The sequence below is a fragment of the Conger conger genome, chromosome 1 (genome assembly GCF_963514075.1).
Source record: "Conger conger chromosome 1, fConCon1.1, whole genome shotgun sequence".
Lineage (NCBI taxonomy): Eukaryota > Metazoa > Chordata > Actinopteri > Anguilliformes > Congridae > Conger > Conger conger.
Window position 1 is genome coordinate 77,129,849 of NC_083760.1, and position 19,479 is coordinate 77,149,327.

Sequence of the window (19,479 nt, forward strand, 5' to 3'; positions counted from 1 at the left end):
TGGTTAATATAGATAAATATGTGACTGATCAAAGAAAACCCAGTGCGTGCACACTGATGAACAGGGTTGGTAACAACAGTTATGAAAAGTGCCTGAGTTATGGATCCTGCCTACAGCAGCTACTAACACACCTCATGAAAGTCAAATTCAAGGTTAAATGAAAGGTCCAGTAATTTATTAATGTACACTGCGTTTCCTGTAATGTAATACAACATAATCGCAACCACAGAATTGAACAATTGTACATCCTTCAGTAAAGCTCGACACCACTGAACATTTGCATTCTTAACATTCTTTAACAAAAATAATATTTCTAACGGACATAAATATAAGATGTATCTGAATTAGTGTAAATGCATAATGGTAAAAACACTCAAACTATAACAAGTGCTGTATTTGATCTATTTTTATGACAAGAAATGTCTTCCAATACAACATTTCTAAAGAACGGTATGACTGGGAGTGTAGACGGTATGAACTGAGTTTCAGCAAACATCCGAATCAGTCTGCATGGGGCGCCCAGCCCCCCTCCTGCTCATACAGGGGCCCTTGTGCAATGATAATGGAGCCATAAGGTTCATCTTGTTCCACACTGAGTATCCTTGCAGAAACACACTCTGTTAGAGGAAAAACAAACCCACAAAAAGCAACATAAAAATAAATACAAATGCTCCATATGATCAACACAGTGCACAAACCACCAATCTACGACACACAGTATGGGCAATGCTTAACACAGCAGACATACAGTGGTGTGAAAAAGTGTTTGCCCCCTTCCTGATTTCTTCTTTTTTTTTTTTTTTTTTTTTTTTTTTTTTTTGCATGTTTGTCACACTTAAATGTTTCAGATCATCAAACAAATTTAAATATTAGTCAAAGTAAACACAAAATGCAGTTTTTAATGAAGGTTTTTATTATTAAGGGAGAAAAAAAATCCAAACCTACATGGCCCTGTGTGAAAAAGTGATTGCCCACTACTGGTTGGGCCACCCTTAGCAGCAACAACTGCAATCAAGCGTTTGCCATACTTGCAATGAGTCTCTTACAGCGCTGTGGAGGAATTTTGGCCCACTCATCTTTGCAGAATTGGAGGGTTTTCAAGCATGAACCGCCTTTTTAAGGTCATGCCACAGCATCTCAATCGGATTCAGGTCAGGACTTTGACTAGGCTACTCCAAAGTCTTCATTTTGTTTTTCTTCAGCCATTCAGAGGTGGACTTGCTGGTGTGTTTTGGATCATTGTCCTGCTGCAGAACCCAAGTTCGTTTCAGCTTGAGGTCACGAACAGATGGCCGGACATTCTCCTTCAGGATTTTTTGGTAGACAGCAGAATTCATGGTTCCAATTATCACAGCAAGTCTTCCAGGTCCTGAAGCAGCAAAACAGCCCCAGACCATCACACTACCACCACCATATTTTACTGTTGGTATGATGTTCTTTTTCTGAAATGCGGTGTTACTTTTACGCCAGATGTAATGGGACACACAGAACAAAAGTTCAACTTTTGTCTCGTCAGACCACGGAGTATTTTCCCAAAAGTCTTGGGGAACATCAAGATGTTTTCTGGCAAAATTGAGACAAGCCTTAATGTTCTTTTTGCTCAGCAGTGGTTTTTGTCTTGGAACTCTGCCATGCAGGCCATTTTTGCCCAGTCTCTTTCTTATGGTGGAGTCATGAACACTGACCTTAACTGAGGCAAGTGAGGCCTGCAGTTCTTTGGATGTTGTGTCGTGAGCCACGGACCCCTTGCCGAGCTCAGACCTCACGTTCCCACGAGCAGTACCTCACCATGAGGTGTCTCGGGGACGAACTCAAGTACTCCGAACATTCTGGAGCCCTGGTAAGTTCTACTGAACTTCCAGCCCAGTCTCGAGGTGAAGGGTGTGATGCAAATCTGGTATTCGATGTCCTGTATTCAATGTATTCCTCTAAATAATCTTTATCACATATGATTATAGTAAGATATACTTTATTATAATCAATCAAAAGAATAGAGTTATACAGATTACAGTGTAAATATCATCTTTCAGTTTGCTGATCACATGCAAGTTACATACATATTTAGCTCTTTCTAATTTACCTTTCCACCATGATGTTTAAAAGTCAAGGTACACCCCTCAAATACCCATCCTCCTCTTTGGCCTTTACCTTATCTTATGGCTCCCCCTTCACTGAGATAAAAGCTACTGAACTTCCATTAATACAATGGGTACGAACACCCCTAAAGTCTACTACTTATTTATATCGTATATAGTATCTTACTAAAAAATAAAAGACATAAAAATGAAAGGGAACTTATAATGTTGAGCTTCTATGTACTACTTTTCCTACTTTTACAAGTAATATAGATTATAATTACCACCCATGCCCTAAATATAGCCAGCTCGTTTTCTGCGGGATTTGATCCCTCCTCCTTGCTGTTGATGAGCTCTTTGAACAGCTGCATTGGTTTGGGAATCTGGGGCAGGATCAGGACCCAGACTTTCGAAAGACGTGACTTTGCACTTCGTACTTCTCCTGCCAGTTGTATGGGATGTGCACTGGTATGTCTTCGAACACGTCGGGGGTTTTGCAGTGCAGCCGCAGCATATGCCTCTCCTCACTGACACTGAGGTTAGGGGGGGAGGCTTCAGGTTCTTGCGTGGGTCCAGCAGGAAGGTGTTCTGTAGCGTGGAGGAACCCCGCGTCCCGTCTGTTGGCCTCCAGGTGCAGTTCACGGCTCCAAGCATGTCGTAAAAGCCCTTTAACTCTTTCACCAGTGTTTCTGTATGATGAGGGATGCGCATGAACACCTCTTCGACATCAGTCCCGCTGCCACAACTCTTGGGCTGAGTCCGCACCGCGTACGTCACTCCTCTCTCCATATCCATATCCTGGAGTGGCGCGCAGAGGGAGCGCGCCACTCCAGCTTGACTACAGCTGTCTTGCGTTGCTCTCTCTTCAACAGCCCATAGATATCTTCTGAAGCAAAATTCTAAGATGCCATCCTAAGGTCTAAAAGCTTATTCCTTATATATCTTTTTTGCATACAAAAGTGTACCTTTTTGATAAGAAATGTCCCCAATATTTCAAGCGGGAAGACATTTATCTCTTATGTAACTTGTTTTTTAATGACCATATTAATCATTTCTATTTTTCCCACTGTCATTTTCTCATACCTCAAAAGAAATTTCCCCAATACTTTATCTCATGTGCCCCTCCGGTTGGGAATTTCCACCATCTTAATATACGAGTGGAAAAACACTAGCTTTTTTGTATTTTTTTAAGGAACCTATTCATCACTGGTGTCTGTTTCAATTTCATAGTCTCTCCTTGACTTCCTCCACACCTTGATCTCATGCAAGCCAGAAGTTAATGCCTGCCACCATCTCAATACACTCTTCAAGTGCCCCTTTTTGTGGCGCCTTAAGGGATCTACAAAGGACATCCAGCTAATAGCTGTGTGTAATTCATCATTTAACTCCTCCACTGTTAGTCCTTTGAATCTATCCGATAAATTATTTGTGCTATAATCAGGAAGGCCCTTGAAGGCTCTTAATCTTCTTTCGGTATTGACATCCCTTCCGTTTTCCTTATCTTTTTGCTTTAGCCAGGCATTGTGCCCCTCCCTTGTAGGGTTGGGGTATTCTCAGTCAGAACTTTAACCTTGCTCCTTAAAACCCTAAATCTAAGTCCCCCGACTTCAGACTCCTCTACTGACAAGTATGGCTGCTCATTGTCTCTGAACTACATATTTTTCTTCTTACGGGCGTTCTTACTACCACCTCGATGGCGTGTGCGAGGGGTTAACAATGCATTCCTTCCTAACCCATCCCCCGTCAATCTCTCATCAGGGGGGCCTAGGGCCGGGTCCTCGACAGTTGTTGTGGGGTCTTTTGTGACCTCTTGGATGAGTCATCGCTGTGCTCTTGGGGTAATTTTGGTCGGCTGGCCACTCCTGGGAAGGTTCACCACTGTTCCATATTTTCGCCATTTGTGGATAATGGCTCTCACTGTGGCTCGCTCAATTACTTTCTTTCTCATTTGTTCCTGAATTTCTTTAGATCTTGGCATGATGTCTAGCTTTTGAGGATCATTTGGTCTACTTCACTTTGTCAGGCAGTTCCTATTTAAGTGATTTCTTGATTGAGAACAGGTGTGGCAGTAATCAGGCCTGGGTGTGGCTAGAGAAATTTAACTCAGGTTTGATAAACCACAGTTATGTTTTTCACACAGGGCCATGTTGGTTTGGATTTTTTTTCTCCCTTAATAATAAAAACCTTCATTTAAAAACTGCATTTTGTGTTTACTTGTGTTGTCTTTGACTAATATTTACATTTGTTTGATGATTGGAAAAATTAAAGTGTGACAAACATGCAAAAAAATAAGAAATCAGGAAGGGGGCAAACACTTTTTCACACCACTGTAATTGCTGTTCTGCACACAATTGTCTGATACATGTCGGGACTAGAGCTCACCGAGAAGTGTGGAAAAAGAGCGGGATGCAGTACTGCGGTCAGCCAGAGGGGGCAGTAAAGAGTGAAACAACACATTCCTCTGCTCCTGGAAGGGCCTCCACAGCATCCTGCAAGGAAGACAGGCAGTGAGGCTGGGCTCTGACCCTCACGCTCCACTGCGCACAGATAAGGACAGAGGTCCTGGAACTGGGACAAACTCAAATACAGGGAGATGAATACACAGACAGGGAGAATATGGAGAGTGAACATTACCCCATTAGATTCGCTCTGGTCATGGGCACCTGCTCAATTTCTCTTTCTGCTGGCCTCACTCCCTCCTCAGGAATATCCTCCAGCGGGAAGAGAATCTCTCCTGTAGGAGACCTACTCGCATGCACACACACACACACACACACACACATGCGCACACAGTGATCACTAGCACACTAACAGTGTGGGATCCCAGCTACCTTCTCCAACTTCTGCTTCAAATGGACTTGTATCATTCCTCTCTCCTTTTCTCTATCAATCCATTCTCTCATTATTCTCACTTATCTCTCAATTTCTCTCCTAGCCTCCCTCTCCTGCTTTTCTATGGCATCTCTCTCTCCCTTTCTCTCTCCCTGCCCCTCGCTCACTCCACTCCTCACCCTCTGCTCTCTGGGATGATGAGGTGGGACACATCCCTGTCGGACACCTCCCCCATCAGCTCAATGGAAACTGGAACAATGGCAGCCATGGCAATAGGTTACACTCATTTATCATTGGAAAACACTGAAAGTACTATTTTCGTACTATTTTCAGCCAAACAACTTGCAGTAATTGTACTGTAACTCAGACAATGGCAGAGTGAAGGTCCCATGTGTGCAGGCGAGGAGGGGAAACAGAAATAAAGATCATATCTGACCTGATACTTCAGGCTGAGGCAGTCCCGACTCTGCCAACTCTCTGGGCACCTGAACACATAGTGAAACAAAAAGAGAGAAATACTTAACATCATAATCATGGTCATCCTCAGGCCAAGGCCAGCCACCATTCATGGCCTTGGGGTAAAGTCCTTATCTGAGGTGGCTGATGTACTATGAGCACACACAAATAAGATAAATACAGGGAAGTAAACATGGTTATTCTCAGAGTAGAAAGATGACAATTGCTCTTGCCTCTTTTGGACTGATTTCTTCTCTCACTCCCTTATCTTCTACCCTCTCTTCCTTGTCTTTCACCCTCACTTCCTCCACTGCCCCCACGCTCTCTTTTTCCAACTCCGTCTCCTCCTCTGCCAACCTCTTCCTGGCAGCCACACTCAAGAGGGGCATGACGAACGCACCCTTTTTCCACAGATCCAGGATATCTGGGTGAAGGGCTAGAGGGCAGAGCGAGGGGCCCAGAGTAACTACAGGAAGCTGTGCCCACACTGAGGGGCCCAGGTTAACAACAGGAAGCTGTGCGCACACTGGAGGGCCCAGAGTAACTACAGGACGCTGTGACCAGCCTGAGGGGCCCAGAGTAACTACAGGAAGCTGTGAGTTTAAATGGCCCAACCACTGTGTTGCCGATTTGCAAAAACGCTGGCACACCGACACTCAGCTTTCTGAGTTCTGACAGATTTGCTCTCCATTGGCTTCTTGAAGTCTGAAGTCTGAAAATGTGCTAAAAGAATAAAAGCAGACCCTAGTTTGAGCAATGTTTTCTGTGGCTGTGTGTGAGAAGCTACGTATAGAATTTGTACTTGTCCGATGATGCTGGACTTGGGACTCGAACCCAAATAGCTGTGGAATCTCCAGTATAAGGCTACAGTGTGAAAGCTGTTAGGCTTCAGTACGTTAATATCAGCGATGTGCTTCCATTTTGAGCTCAGAAACACAGTGATACCCTCACCAGTACAGGGATTGCTCAGGAGCTCCTCGGGAGAAACGCTTTGTCTGGAGGGAGGCTGGACCAACTTCTGAGACACACACACAGACAAACACACACACACACAACTTTCAGAGAGTGAGACTGAGATCTATGAGATACATGCATGGCAGTTATCATGTGATCTGTGGTGTATCCTCCAGAAGTTCATTAACTGCATCATAGGTGAATCCAACATGGTATTAGTGTTTATTTCAGTCTCAAGAGTTTGAGTGTGTCAGTGCGGTACCAGGGAGCAGGTCTGAGTGTGTCTGAGTGTGTCAGTGTGGTAGCAGGGACTGAGTCTGAGTGTGTCAGTGTGGTAGCAGGGAGCAGGTCTGAGTGTGTCAGTGTGGTAGCAGGGAGCAGGTCTGAGTGTGTCAGTGTGGTAGCAGGGAGCAGGTCTGAGTGTGTCAGTGCGGTACCAGGGACTGGGTCTCAGTCAGTGGATCCTGTATGGCGTCCTGCAGCTCCTCCGGGGGAATCTGAGTCTGGGGGTCTATGAAGAGCAGCTGCCGCCGCCGACGCTGCTTCCTCGCTGGAGCGGCGGGCTCCGGCTGCTGAGAGAGGAAGATTTAACCCAAAATATGTCACCCTAAAATAAGCAGCTTCATTTCATTTAAACCCCAAATCTATTCGGCATGAAGAAACAACCTGTCACTCATCAGGTTTCGACCCTTAAGACAACACAAGGGTTAAACTCTGCAGTGAGCAGAACAGGGGAGGGGAGCTGGAGGAGAATAACTCCACTCAGGTATGGCGCAGCAAATCCTTCCCTCTTGTCCTGGTCATTCTGAAACGACACGACACTCTGCATGTGTCGCTCTCCCTCTACAGCACACACCTCCACCGCAGAAGTGTCTCCCTCTCCCTCCTTCCGCCCCCGTCTCTCCCTCTCGTGCGCCAGCTCTCTCTCCCTCCTGCTCGCTGCTGGCTCCTCGGCCTCCCTCTCCCCCTCCCTCTCGGGGGACGAGGGCAGTGGAATGACGGACAGCGGGCTGGTCTCCAGCGGGGTGGTCTCCAGCGGGGGCGAGGGCGGAGGCGCTGTGGGCGTCTCTGCGGGAGGCCCTGCCTCCTTCTCCGGCAGCAAGGCCAGGTCCTCGGGGGTGACCTCTGTGACTCCCAACCTGCCGGAAAAAATGGCGGCGAGTCAGTCCACCAGAGAATATGCAGAATCATGAACAGTTTACAATCCTCACACACCTGTCTCTGCAGAGTGTGTGTCTGTGCACTAAGGGCACAATACCTATGGAGTGAGTAGAAGTCCTATTCACAGGATTTCATTATACTATGACATTATATACTCCTCAGCCAGCTCTCGTTTTCGCGAACGGTATCTCACTCCTCTATGTCTCTTTCACTGTAACTCACTGTACTGTGGAAACTGTGGTCTGCTGCTGTTCTCTCGCTCTCTCTGCCTCCCTCTCTTGCTCCCTCTCCTCCACTTCTGAAAGATAGACAGAATTTAGCTTCCATAGTTCTCTTGAAAGAGCCGGACAGTAGCATGGCATTTATGTGAGTTCAGAAAATTTGGGTTTTGGGATTCCCCACAGTCCCACAGAGTGCAGACTAAAGGCTCCCAGCACCCCCCACCTCCCCCCCCCCCCCCCCTTTCGCAACTAAACGCACCTCCAGGAAACTGGTCTTGCTGCTCCATCAGCATGTCAATGATATCCATATGACTGGGCGTGACCACTGGCAGGTCCACCCCTTCAAACTGGAGCACATACAGAGAGATGAAAGAGGAACAGAGGACAAATATGCACAATTGAACAATAAAAACATGATGACATTAATGCGGCACATTTAAGATGTCAGATGTCTGTCAGTGTCCATGAGATACCACCACTGCAGCAGGAATGGCAACAGGCTCCCTCTCCACCAGAGTGATAGATTCAGGGGATGCAGTGATACCTTTAAATACAAAAAGGCTAAGGTAACTTAAAGAAGAAGCACAGCAACCCCTCAAACACACTCACATAAAGACAAAGAGTCATTTCTTCTTTAATAGCGAAAAAGTAGGTGACAATATAGTGTGAGATTCTGAGATTTTTACTGTCAAATTAAAAGGGCTATGTACGTAAATTACTATTTATATTACTAATATTATTATGAGGTTACAACTTATGCCTCCAAAAAAATAGCACGATTCACATCCCTCTTTTTCTGGCTTGTGATCACTCACGATCCCTCTGTGGTGTTCCATGTCTTTCCACCAGAGGGCGTGGGGGGGATTCTTCTTCTGGAACCTGCCACTGCTTTCAGTTGCACACGGATAACAACCTGTTATTACAGCATCAAACTGGTCTGCCTTTATAACAGTAGTTTTGTGTGTGTGTGTGTGTGTGTGTGTATGTGTGTGTGTGTGTGTGTGTATGTGTGTATGTGTGTATGTGTGTATGTGTGTATGTATGTGTATGGCTTCCAGACCCATTGCTTGTTTAGACTTTGTCTGTGCGCTGCTACCTGCATGAGTACACTGGGGCTGGGCAGGGTGTACCCCAGCACCCCAAAGAAGGGATCCAGGGCCCTCTCACTTTCCTCCAGCATAGACAGACTGTCTGGAACATTTAGCGCCAGTCTGGAGGACAGCAAATATCAGTGTTCCATCCAAAGGTATCAATTCAAAGTGTTGGAAATGATGACAGAAAGAGCAAAAGCTGTATTAGTAAATGTACAATATGTACACTCACCGAGCACTTTATAAGGTATTCATTAGATTTCTGCTGCTGTAGCCTATCCACTTAGAGTTACGATGTGTTGTGTGTTCAGAGATGCTCTTCTGCATACCACTGTTGTAATGTGTGGTTATTTGCATTACCTGTCACCTTCCTGTCAGCCTTGACCAGTCTGGCCATTCTCCTCTGAAGTCTCTCATTAACAAGGCATTTCTGTCTGCAGAACTGCTGCTTTTTTGTTTGTTTTTGTTTGTCTATTCATTGTAAACTCTAGAGATTAGTATGCGTGAAAATTCCCAGAGATCAGCAGTTTCTGAGACACAATCTCCCACCAACAATCATTCCAAGGTGAAAGTCACTTAGATCACATTTTTTCCCCATTCTGATGGTTGATTAACTGAAGCTCCTGACCCATATCTACATGACTGAGTGCTGCCACACAATTGGCTGTATCGATAATCGCATTAATAAGTAGGTGTAATAAAGTTAAAATGTTCCAAATGAAGTGATTGGTGAGTGCATATGCATTTTACAAAGAATGTGTCACAATTGCTTCACAGTACCCCAGGTTCAACCCCCATAAAGCAAGCCAACGGCAACACAGAAACGAAAAAACTCCCTGTGTGGCATGGAGGAAAGCTGGAGAAGGGACTGACCATCGTGGACAGATAGCAGGGCATAATGTTCAATGACACTGGCAACTTGCAATCCTAGGCACCTTCAGTATCTACTACCTTTCCCAGCAGGGGCGCTGTCAGGGATTTTGGGCCCCATGAAAAGATCTCACATTGGGCCCCACCACCCCAGGCTACCTTGCCCCTGTATAATGACAATACATATTTTACAGGCTCCCTATCAGTCAGGGAGGCTGTTGGAATAAATTTCCTGTTTGCAAGCATACTATACTCTACTTCGTATTCAGCCTACCATAATGGTAAATGGTTGGAATTTATATTGCGCCTTTATCCAAAGCGCTGTACAATCTTATTCACCCACTCATACACACACTCACACTCCAGCAGCTATTGGCTGCCATGCAAGGCACCGACCAGCTCGTCAGGAGCATTTGGGGGTTAGGTGTCTTGCTCAGGGACAGGCAGGCAGGATTGAACCGGCAACCCTCCAACTGCCAGACAACTGCTCTTACAGCCTGCTGTAGACAACATACATAAAGCTGTGTAGTAGGTTTGAAGGCTATTGTGCTGTGTGTGTGCAGCTCTCACCTGTCGGGTTCAACCAGGTCAATTTTCAGCTTCTTGGTGGAGCGCAGCAGTCTGTCTATGATGTGCTGTATCTCCTCTGGAACCAGAGCCAAGCAGTGGTAGCTGTTAGCTGCCTGAGCCCCTCAAGAACAGGCACACATTTCCCCTCTGTACTCCCCGGGTACCTGGTGCAGAGCCCTGGACACGCCAGCCTCTCAGTGCAGGCCATCCTCCACACCCTCACACAACATATCATTACATTATTACATTCTGTCAGTAAACATGCCACAATATCACTCACCTTGCGGTACTGCTAGTGTACTGTAGAACAGTTTGCCCACTGTGTCAGTCAGTCATATGTATATCTGTATGTACTGCATGTTGATTATTGTCAGTGGGAATGGACAGTATCAGAAGGAATACCACACCCTTTCTCACCCAGGAGAATGGTGCACTGGCGGTGGTAGACAATGATGATGCCATACTGCAGCTGGAAGGACAGGTAGAGGGAGAATCGGGGTCGGGGCAGTCCCGGCTGGAGGGGTGGGGCCCGCACCAACACATAATCCATGATGTCACCGCTGTCGACATACAAGCACCAAGATAATTTATAACTTCACACAAAGCAATTAAGACAAAGTAAACACAAATGTATCTCTATTATTTATGATATGTGCACTGAAATCGTTTCGACACACAACACGTACACATGGTTGAACAAACACGTCGAAATGGATATCGACAAATTAACATGAAAGAATTTAACAAACGAATTACAGACCACAAATAAAAGGAAAAAGATAATCATACACAAAAGGGCATTTGGGAGCACACAGGGTTAAAGCAGAGACTCACAATTATACATTTACATACAATATGTACACACAAAAACACATTTTCCTATTACCATGTACGTTGAACGTTGACTTTGAGGTAGTCTCTCCGAGAAATTTTGATCGCTTTTGTAGCTGCAAGCCTGAACAAAAAAAGGCATTGAACATTGATGGCCGAACCTTTGTCAACAAATAGAGAATTTCACCTCAGAATGACTCCCGAACATGCACAGATTTGATAATATTTACTTTTCAAAGAGGCGCTTGATTGGTCACTTCCTTTATTAGTGAATTCGTATAGGTTATTATGTCTGAAAATCGGTCGCGCCACTCTAGGGAAGCCATTTTGCAGAACCAGAAAAGTGCAAGTGCAATGGTGTAGCTGAGTTATTGAGTTATTAAATCAGTCGATGAAACAATCTCATTGAGAGAAAATTATCGCAGATTATCTAACACAGGTGTTACTATATCGTTTCATATTTTGATAACTAATAGCTTGACTGCTTTTTATTTATCGCAAAATTACTTTGTTGCCTAATTCCATTGATTCCGCATCCGCAATTGATTTATCTAGTCTAGTGATTATAAAAAGAACCTTTGAAACTAAACATTTTGCATATAGATTTTGAATGAATGGAGTAAATAAAAAAGCGGATGCTAACAGATGTTGTAGCTATCTTTTTTGACACGTATTGTTCACTTCATAGTCGGATATCAATGAGATGTAATTATCTCAAAACCCAAGATTAGACGTTATTTTTTTACGTTAGCGACTTACATATTTTGTCAGTATGGACTATTGTCAACTCCTAATATCAGTCTTGAGTGGGCAGAGGCAGATACAGCCAGGCATATAGGCGTATACATTATTCATGGTTACAATACATTGATAAAAACCGATTACTATTGGCATATGATATTGGCTATCACTCATAATGTGAGAATATATATATAGAAAACTCACCATACAGTAGAGAAACAGCCTGTGCGGTACTGTAAAACGTTTGGATAGTAAAACATATTTTTGAGAGATTCAATAAATAGAGGACTGCCGTTCAGATGACCAATATAATTAAAAAGTCAAGTGTGCGTTTTCATTGATCCGCAATTATTTGTAGTAATGACACTGAAAACTCGCTTCCTATGAATAATTGATCTACCATTATTTCAGAGAACACTGCCTCCTCCCATCATTTCAAACCAATCAATAGTTAAATTTGTGCTTTGGAAACAAACTGTTGACCAATAACGTGGTATCTTTCCTTTTTTGATAATAAACAAGTGTATGTTTTTTTTTTAGGCAAAACTCGTGGAAAGAAAAAGATGATTTTGAGCTTCAAGGAAATATGATAGGCTCCAGACTAAAACCGGTTTTCCATCATCAGTTGGGATTTCTCTCATGAACAGTTTCGTTTTCGTTTTTAACGAAAACGGAATCTTTCCCAGTAACGAGAAACATAGCTATTTAGGATAAAGGTGCGGAATACAAAAAAGAATGGAGACATACTACAGGGCCCTGGGCATTGCTGGTCTAATCTTTGCTATAATCGATGGTAAAACAACCAATTAGACTAGGATATGTGTTGCGATGCAGTTTGAAGATAGACGATAATTCCCCCATTGTTTTACTCATGCAAGATTGCCCAAAATTTTAACCGCACCGCCTCTTTCTCCCATTCAGCTCGAACGGTCGACCAGTTCAAACGGGGTCTCAATGGTGTAGCAGATTCCACCTCTCTCATCCTGCTATCTGTCATCCGTCTTCGGGTATCTCTTAGCCGCCTTGGGGTAGTTTTTAAAAATCTTGCTCTGGTTGCTGAATTTGTGGATTTGGTTTTGTCATAGCAGAGCAGACTAGACAAAAATGTACACAATACTGATGCTGCTCCTCTTTCTGGAAACGGCGATTAAGGGTTATTAACACGGCGGGAATGTTTTGGAAATATGATATATCAGCTAATATATCTAAGCAAAACGATCATGAACATTTTGTAATAAAGTCATGTGATGTCGACTCTACAATCTCAAAATGCTATGGTAAATTACATTGTCTCTTTTTTGACTGAGTACATTTCCATCTCACAAAACAAACATTTTATACACAAGTAATTATTCTTATAAAATAGCAAACGTTTTCATTTTTTATTTTGTATTTAAAACATGTTTGAACTGATTATTTGTAGAGTAATAAAAATTAAATAGGAGATTTACTGTTGTGGGGGACGCTAATGTCTGTTAGGCATTCTCACCTTGTGACATCTTATGAGTGTCAGTTACATGTACATGCCACCATTTCTGAGAAGTTACACTTTTATCCTGTACTGCAAAACACATGAACTGGTTGTGCTCACTGACATTGTGTTATGTTCATTGTGAAATGTAATAAACTAGTTCCATTTGGAAATCTGAGGTTTTCTGACATGTCAGTTCTGCACACTTTACATGCAAAGCTCCTCAGCCTACATTCCTGGAGGTCCTTATAGCTTACCTAAAATAATTTTATGAGTTTCACGACTAAATAACATGTATATTCTTTGCATAGACACTGTGTCAATAATAATATTTGCATTATATAAAATAGCAGTAATGCTGTGTATCACCTACAGTAGTTGAAATGCTCTAAGAATTAAAGGGCAGTATGTGTGCAGATACCATTTACACTAAATAAATAAACACCCAGTGAAAATGCATGCGCATAAAAACAATATAGCGTGCGGCACAATCGCAAACATGAAGCTCTTCTGCCAGAAATGTACTGCTCTTTTTACATCACCTCTGCAGCAACACCTTTGCGGCTCACGCCGTTTTCGTTTGAGTTTCCATTCTAGTTACAGTAGCCTTTCATTTTCCCCCACTCACCTGCCTGCAGACAAACCACACTGAGGGTCTCTGGCACAGTAACCCCTTCTAAGCTCTTCACTGTGCAAAAAGTGCAGGAAATGTCATGTCTGTTTTTTATATTTGATTTGCACTCTACAGTTTTTTTGTATATTCAAAACATCAAATTCCTTTGCAAATTCACATTTCCCTTTGTGTAGTTTGATGCATACTTTGCATATTTTTCACATGCACTCACTGAGTATTGCTCTCAGTTAGCTAGCCTAAATACGTATGAAAACAGAAATATTACAACTCATAAATATTAGCTCATGTCAAATATGACATTTAAAAAATGCCTAATTCATATTCAATACATGGATTTGTTGATAGCAAAGTCCACGATATTTTGCTCTGAATAGTTGAAGAGTTACCAAATCATACCGGGTATTAGATGGCCTTTGTAGCACTCAGTGCCATAAAACAAAACAACCAATCAGCTATGACGTTGAAGTTAGTTTCCATCTCAGCTCGTTTCCACAGCACAAAAGTGCATGCAGCGGGTGTGAATCTGCGCGCGTGCGCGTGATTGATTGAGAGAGGGCGACATTTATCAGTTGCATTTGTTTTTGGTTTGGCAAGATTTCTGGCAAGCACATCATTCCAGAAATGACAATAGATTAGAGGCACCGTGTCATTCACACACAGCAACATACCTACTTAAACAGCGCATACAACCATCTCTTCATTATGATTTTATTATTCACCGGATTGCTGATTATATTAATAAAATACCGTGAGTATTATTATTATTATTATTATTATTATTATTATTATTATTATTATTAGTATTATTGTTGATATTGTTGTTATTATTACTATTATGTGTATGTGCTTGTAATTTGATCGAATTTTAACTCTGTTTTCTGTTCCTCAGGAGCTGCAGAAGGTTTGGTTAACCCCGCTCCTATATTGTACGGGAAAACTGGGCAAAATGTGACAATCCACAGCCGTATCAAAGAAATATCGACTTATTACCCGTACATTAGCTGGTACCGTCTGAGACCGAGTGGAAAGGTGGAGCGCTTAGCTTACTTCAGCTCAGTCACTGCTAAGGTCGGCCGTTACTCTGGAGAGCTTCCCAAGGGATCTGAAAATGCACATCTAAACATCTCCGGGGCGACAATCGGCGACTCTGGACGTTTCTTCGCTGTGGTGGGCACTTTGAGAAAGCTAACACCTGGCTCCTCATCACTTGTAGTCATAACAGGTAAGATACGGGCATATGCTGTTCGTGGGATGCTCTCGCAAAAAAATTTGTAAAGACCAAAAATATGTGCATACCAGCTATCTGTCTCGGAACTATAAAATAAGAAACAAACATCAATATCAGTCATTCAGGTTTGTAGATATACTACGCAGTGGAAAGGGTACGGGGAACATATCAAATCTCACTGTTATTTGGTTTCAGGCCTATAATCTGCATCTTGTATTTGGGTACGCTAAATTCTGATTTTAACATTAATTCATATTTCATTGAGTGGCCTACAAGCAGTGTGCAATGTATAACTTTGGTTTGTTCAGTTCGTGGACATTTTGCCGGTCTCTTGTAAAGGATCCTAAGCGCTCAGAAAAAATATATTTAAATGTTAACTTATCATTGAGTTGAGTATAACTACTAAAAATATTCCAGCCATTGATTTAATGCGATCATTCAAATCGGAAAAAAATGCACCAGAATTTTAGATAACCTAGCATAAACGAGAAAAAGAATGTAAAAAGTTAAACAAAAAGAGATATAGGTCATTTCAAGAGGTATGCTATGAGGGGAGACCGAGGCTGGCTGGCAGAGGGGTTGGTTGGCACACAGCTATTTTCTGGTCTTTTGATAGTCATAGACACGGATATGTAACATCAGAATGCAATCCGTGTTTTATCAACTGAAAAATACATTTCAGTTTTGAAGTATCAAAAGCAAAAAATGGTCTTCACATTAAACGTATTTTGAAACCTTGTTTGGAAGAGCAATTACGAAGGCCTTGCTTCCAGTGAGTAGAGATTGACAGCTAAGATTTTTGTCTGCGATGAGTGATGTTAGCTGGTTAACATCATAATAATATGAGACAGACAACATTATAATATTGACAGAACTCCAACATGAGCGGGGTTAGTTGACACACACAATGTGATAACACATGCATTTTGCATCTATTAGACATGATTAAGCATAATTCTATCCCAATGCAAGTGTCTTTGTGTGTGAGGAGGGCTCTGTGCACAATCTTTTGGTTACTGTCCTATCAGCCACACAGACACAAAAACACACATACAGTCAGGTCCAGAATTACTGGATTAAAATGCACAGAAGCGGAGCCGCGGTGGCGCACAGCTAAAGCAATGGACCTTGATGCTGGCATCAGTTCGTTACTTTTGCACACCGAGGACCGGGGTTCGATTCCCTGTCAAAAGCTGAGTTTGGCCAGCTTTCATGGAGCGGCATAATTAGCTCGCTGCTCCAAGGGAGGGACTCGCGGTGCGCCTCGGAATCACAGTCCCAGGCTGTGAGACGAGACAGCCTGAAGAAGGCGTGTTGTTCTCCATCTGGGCCGCCGAAGGGGTCGCAAACGGTGTATCCCCAGCGAACAGTAATTGGATTAAATTGGGTACAATTGGCTACCAAATTGGGAAGGAAAAAATTGGGGAAAATGGGAAAAGATTCTTTCAGAAAATACAAACATTGTCATTTCATTTTACAACTTTTGAAGGTCAATTACCATCAATCTCTCATGAATCCACAGTTCTTTGGCTTTTCCCATTCTGAACAAACACAAAGGGATTGTGCATGTTTACCAAATTTGTATGCTCTACTGATACAGGAAGTGATGGAATGACGCAATATATTAAAGAGATTAAATTAGTACAATTTTATTGCCTATTTTACGTTGTGTGAATTTATTTACAATAATTGTTAGGGGTGCCAATAATTTTGACAACTATGGTTTTTAGGAAATCAGCAGTTTCTGAGATACTCAAACCTGTCACCAGTAATCATTCCACGGTCAAAGTCACTTCATCATATTTCTTCCCCATTCTGACATTTGGTCTGAAAAACAGCGGAACCACTTGATCATGTCTGCATGCCTGTATGTATTTAGTTGCTGCCACATGATTGGCCGATTAAATATTTTCATTAACAAGCCGGTGTACAGGTCTACCTAATGAAGTGATCACTAAGTGTATGTAGCCCTAACCCCTGCCACATTAGCTGGCTGTGTGATAAATGCGTGTATTAGAAATGAGCTGCATGGTGCAGGTTTCTTCAGTGCAGTGAGGATAAATTTGTGGCAGTTCTATCTGTCCCAGACATGAGAGAAAGAATTGTGATTAAATATTTACATTAACAAGCTGTACTGGTCTACCTTATAAAGTGCTCACTTAGTAAATATTATTATACATGTTGTTTATTATATGTAGCATTTGTTCTTCATTTTTATGAAGAATAATCTTGGATTTTACTGTATGCACAGGCACAGATGTTCACATACACGCATACACAAGAAAGGAGAGAGAAAGAGAGAAAGACAAACAGGAAGAATAGTAGGCTGTGGTAAATAGAATTTGAACTGATTAAAATGCTGTTTGGTTTCAACTCTTTTACATTTGGCTATATTTAATATGCAATTGAAATTGTACTTCCCTCTAGGGTCTTTCTGCGCACTTAGCCCTGGTTATGGGTATGCACTTTGTTGTACGTCGCTCTGGATAAGAGCGTCTGCCAAATGTCAATAATGTAATGTAATGTAATATACATTTTTGATATTTCTTATATTTATATTAATCCCAATGAATATTTGTGCTTTCTGGTTGTTATTTGAATTAAATTATGAAAGTCGTTTGCTTCAGAATTTTAACACTATGCCAACCAACCGCATGTTGGGGCTGGTTACCATAAGTGCAGAACATGAATCATTGGTCACCTCATTTTTGAAAACAATTGTGGACATTAAAACATATTTATTTATAGCGGGGGGTCCTACCTGGTTCTAGACCGGTGTACCTAATGACTAGTCGCCAATGAATGTATATTATTCATAGTAATAATAATAATGCTAATATTGTTGTTTGCATGCTGTCTTCTTTATTTTGTGTCAAATATTGATCAATATTTTGTGTAAATCATTAATATTAATTAATTGATGGTTTTAATCCTAAATGTAGATTCATAGAATATAATTTGATGTTGAAGTTAACGTTGATGTGGAAAATTAATAATTTAACATGTTAAATTGCTTAAATGTGATATTATGACTGTAATGTCACTCGACATGTGAAAATGTCAAAATATGATAATTTTCAGGTCTCAGCAACTAAATACATGCTGGCATGCAGACATAATCAAGAGGTTCAGCTGTTTTTCAGACCAAGTATGTGATCTGCACAATAGTGAAAGACACAATAGCCTATTCCTAAGTTTGTCCACCAATCAGTGTCATGTTATTATTAGATTTATATTACCAGTTAGGTGAGTTGAGAACAGGTTCTCATTTACAGTGATGACCTGGCGTGTCATTTTAATGTCCCACTGTTGTGTCATGAGATGCACTCTGTGATATCTCTGTCTCTCTACCTCCTCAGATCCCGAGGTTCTCCCTGTAATGCGCGTGTTCCTCAGTCGCACAGGGACCGCTCTCTGTGAATTGAAAGGCGGGGGTCAACACTGGAGTGATCCTAAGTGGGAAACTGATGATGTCAAGCAAGGCCTGAAGTTGTTGCAGCCTGAAGCTGAAACTTTTCTAGATGAGCACAGTGCATTCATACGGTCCTCCATCCTCTCTTTGGAAGAAGGGGTCCGTGGTTTGAACTGTGTATGTCAGCACAGCACCGGAGTTATTATCCGAACACGGGTCATACAAGCTCGTAAGAAAACGTTTTTTCCTCCCTGTTTTACTCTTTATCTTATCAGGTCCTGTCACACTCATTCTCAGAGTCACTCTATCACTCATTCTCAGAGTCACTGTGTTATTATAAGTCCTAATATTGGGATGCTACTTTAGGCAAGGATCAATGCCAGCTGCTGCTGTATCTATCTCCCTGGCTGCTGTGCTGCTGCTGGTGACTCTGACAGCCAGTGTGCTGTGGGCCTGGAGAAAGGGGAAACAGAGACCTACAGGTAAGATATGTATTTGAAATATATCAAATATATATTAGTCACATGAAAAATGTATGCCACAACTATTAACATTTTTATTGAAATCCCCCCTCTCTTGTTCTCTCTCTCAGGGAATGGACACCAATGACAGGATCTGAATTTGTTTAGGGGGAGCTTGATTTCTGGATATTAGCATCTGTTAAATGCCTAAAATGCAGTAGACCTTGAAGGAGTATTTTCTATATTTCTCATTTTTATAATTCAAACAACTTAGTTGTGTGTGGTGGAGTCATGATATAACAGCCTGATTAAAAATATTTTTGCCATATTTTTGACTCTTCTGTGCCAATTGAATGTTTCGAGTATAATGCTGTGCAGTTCTGTCACTTTCTTTCCTAACCACATTTGATTCAGTTGTTTTATTTGTGTTGTGCCTTATTTTAAGTTAAATGTGTATGTTGTACAGTTGTA

The 19,479-nt window shown here is 42.1% G+C and overlaps 1 protein-coding gene and 2 long non-coding RNA genes across 3 annotated transcripts; 2 read left to right on the plus strand and 1 right to left on the minus strand.

Annotated features, from left to right (window-relative positions):
• Positions 1 to 153: 153 nt before the first annotated feature.
• Positions 154 to 12,172, minus strand: LOC133133234 (meiotic recombination protein REC8 homolog). The gene is made up of 18 exons (XM_061249371.1): positions 12,007 to 12,172; positions 11,117 to 11,185; positions 10,648 to 10,790; positions 10,231 to 10,306; positions 8,796 to 8,910; positions 8,515 to 8,587; positions 8,173 to 8,243; positions 7,959 to 8,046; positions 7,701 to 7,776; positions 7,174 to 7,456; positions 6,755 to 6,886; positions 6,315 to 6,381; positions 5,597 to 5,799; positions 5,344 to 5,392; positions 5,087 to 5,156; positions 4,710 to 4,820; positions 4,458 to 4,564; positions 154 to 617 (listed from the first exon to the last, which is right to left on the minus strand). Exons 1-18 carry the CDS (start codon positions 12,060 to 12,062, stop codon positions 502 to 504), a joined length of 1,905 nt encoding a protein of 634 aa, XP_061105355.1. The 5' UTR covers positions 12,063 to 12,172; the 3' UTR covers positions 154 to 501.
• Positions 12,173 to 12,467: 295 nt separating this feature from the next.
• On the plus strand, positions 12,468 to 13,084 carry LOC133123945 (uncharacterized). The gene is made up of 2 exons (XR_009708271.1): positions 12,468 to 12,595; positions 12,724 to 13,084. It is a non-coding gene; the product is annotated as an uncharacterized LOC133123945 (long non-coding RNA).
• Positions 13,085 to 18,195: 5,111 nt separating this feature from the next.
• On the plus strand, positions 18,196 to 19,167 carry LOC133110033 (uncharacterized). The gene is made up of 3 exons (XR_009704807.1): positions 18,196 to 18,776; positions 18,914 to 19,029; positions 19,140 to 19,167. It is a non-coding gene; the product is annotated as an uncharacterized LOC133110033 (long non-coding RNA).
• Positions 19,168 to 19,479: the final 312 nt, after the last annotated feature.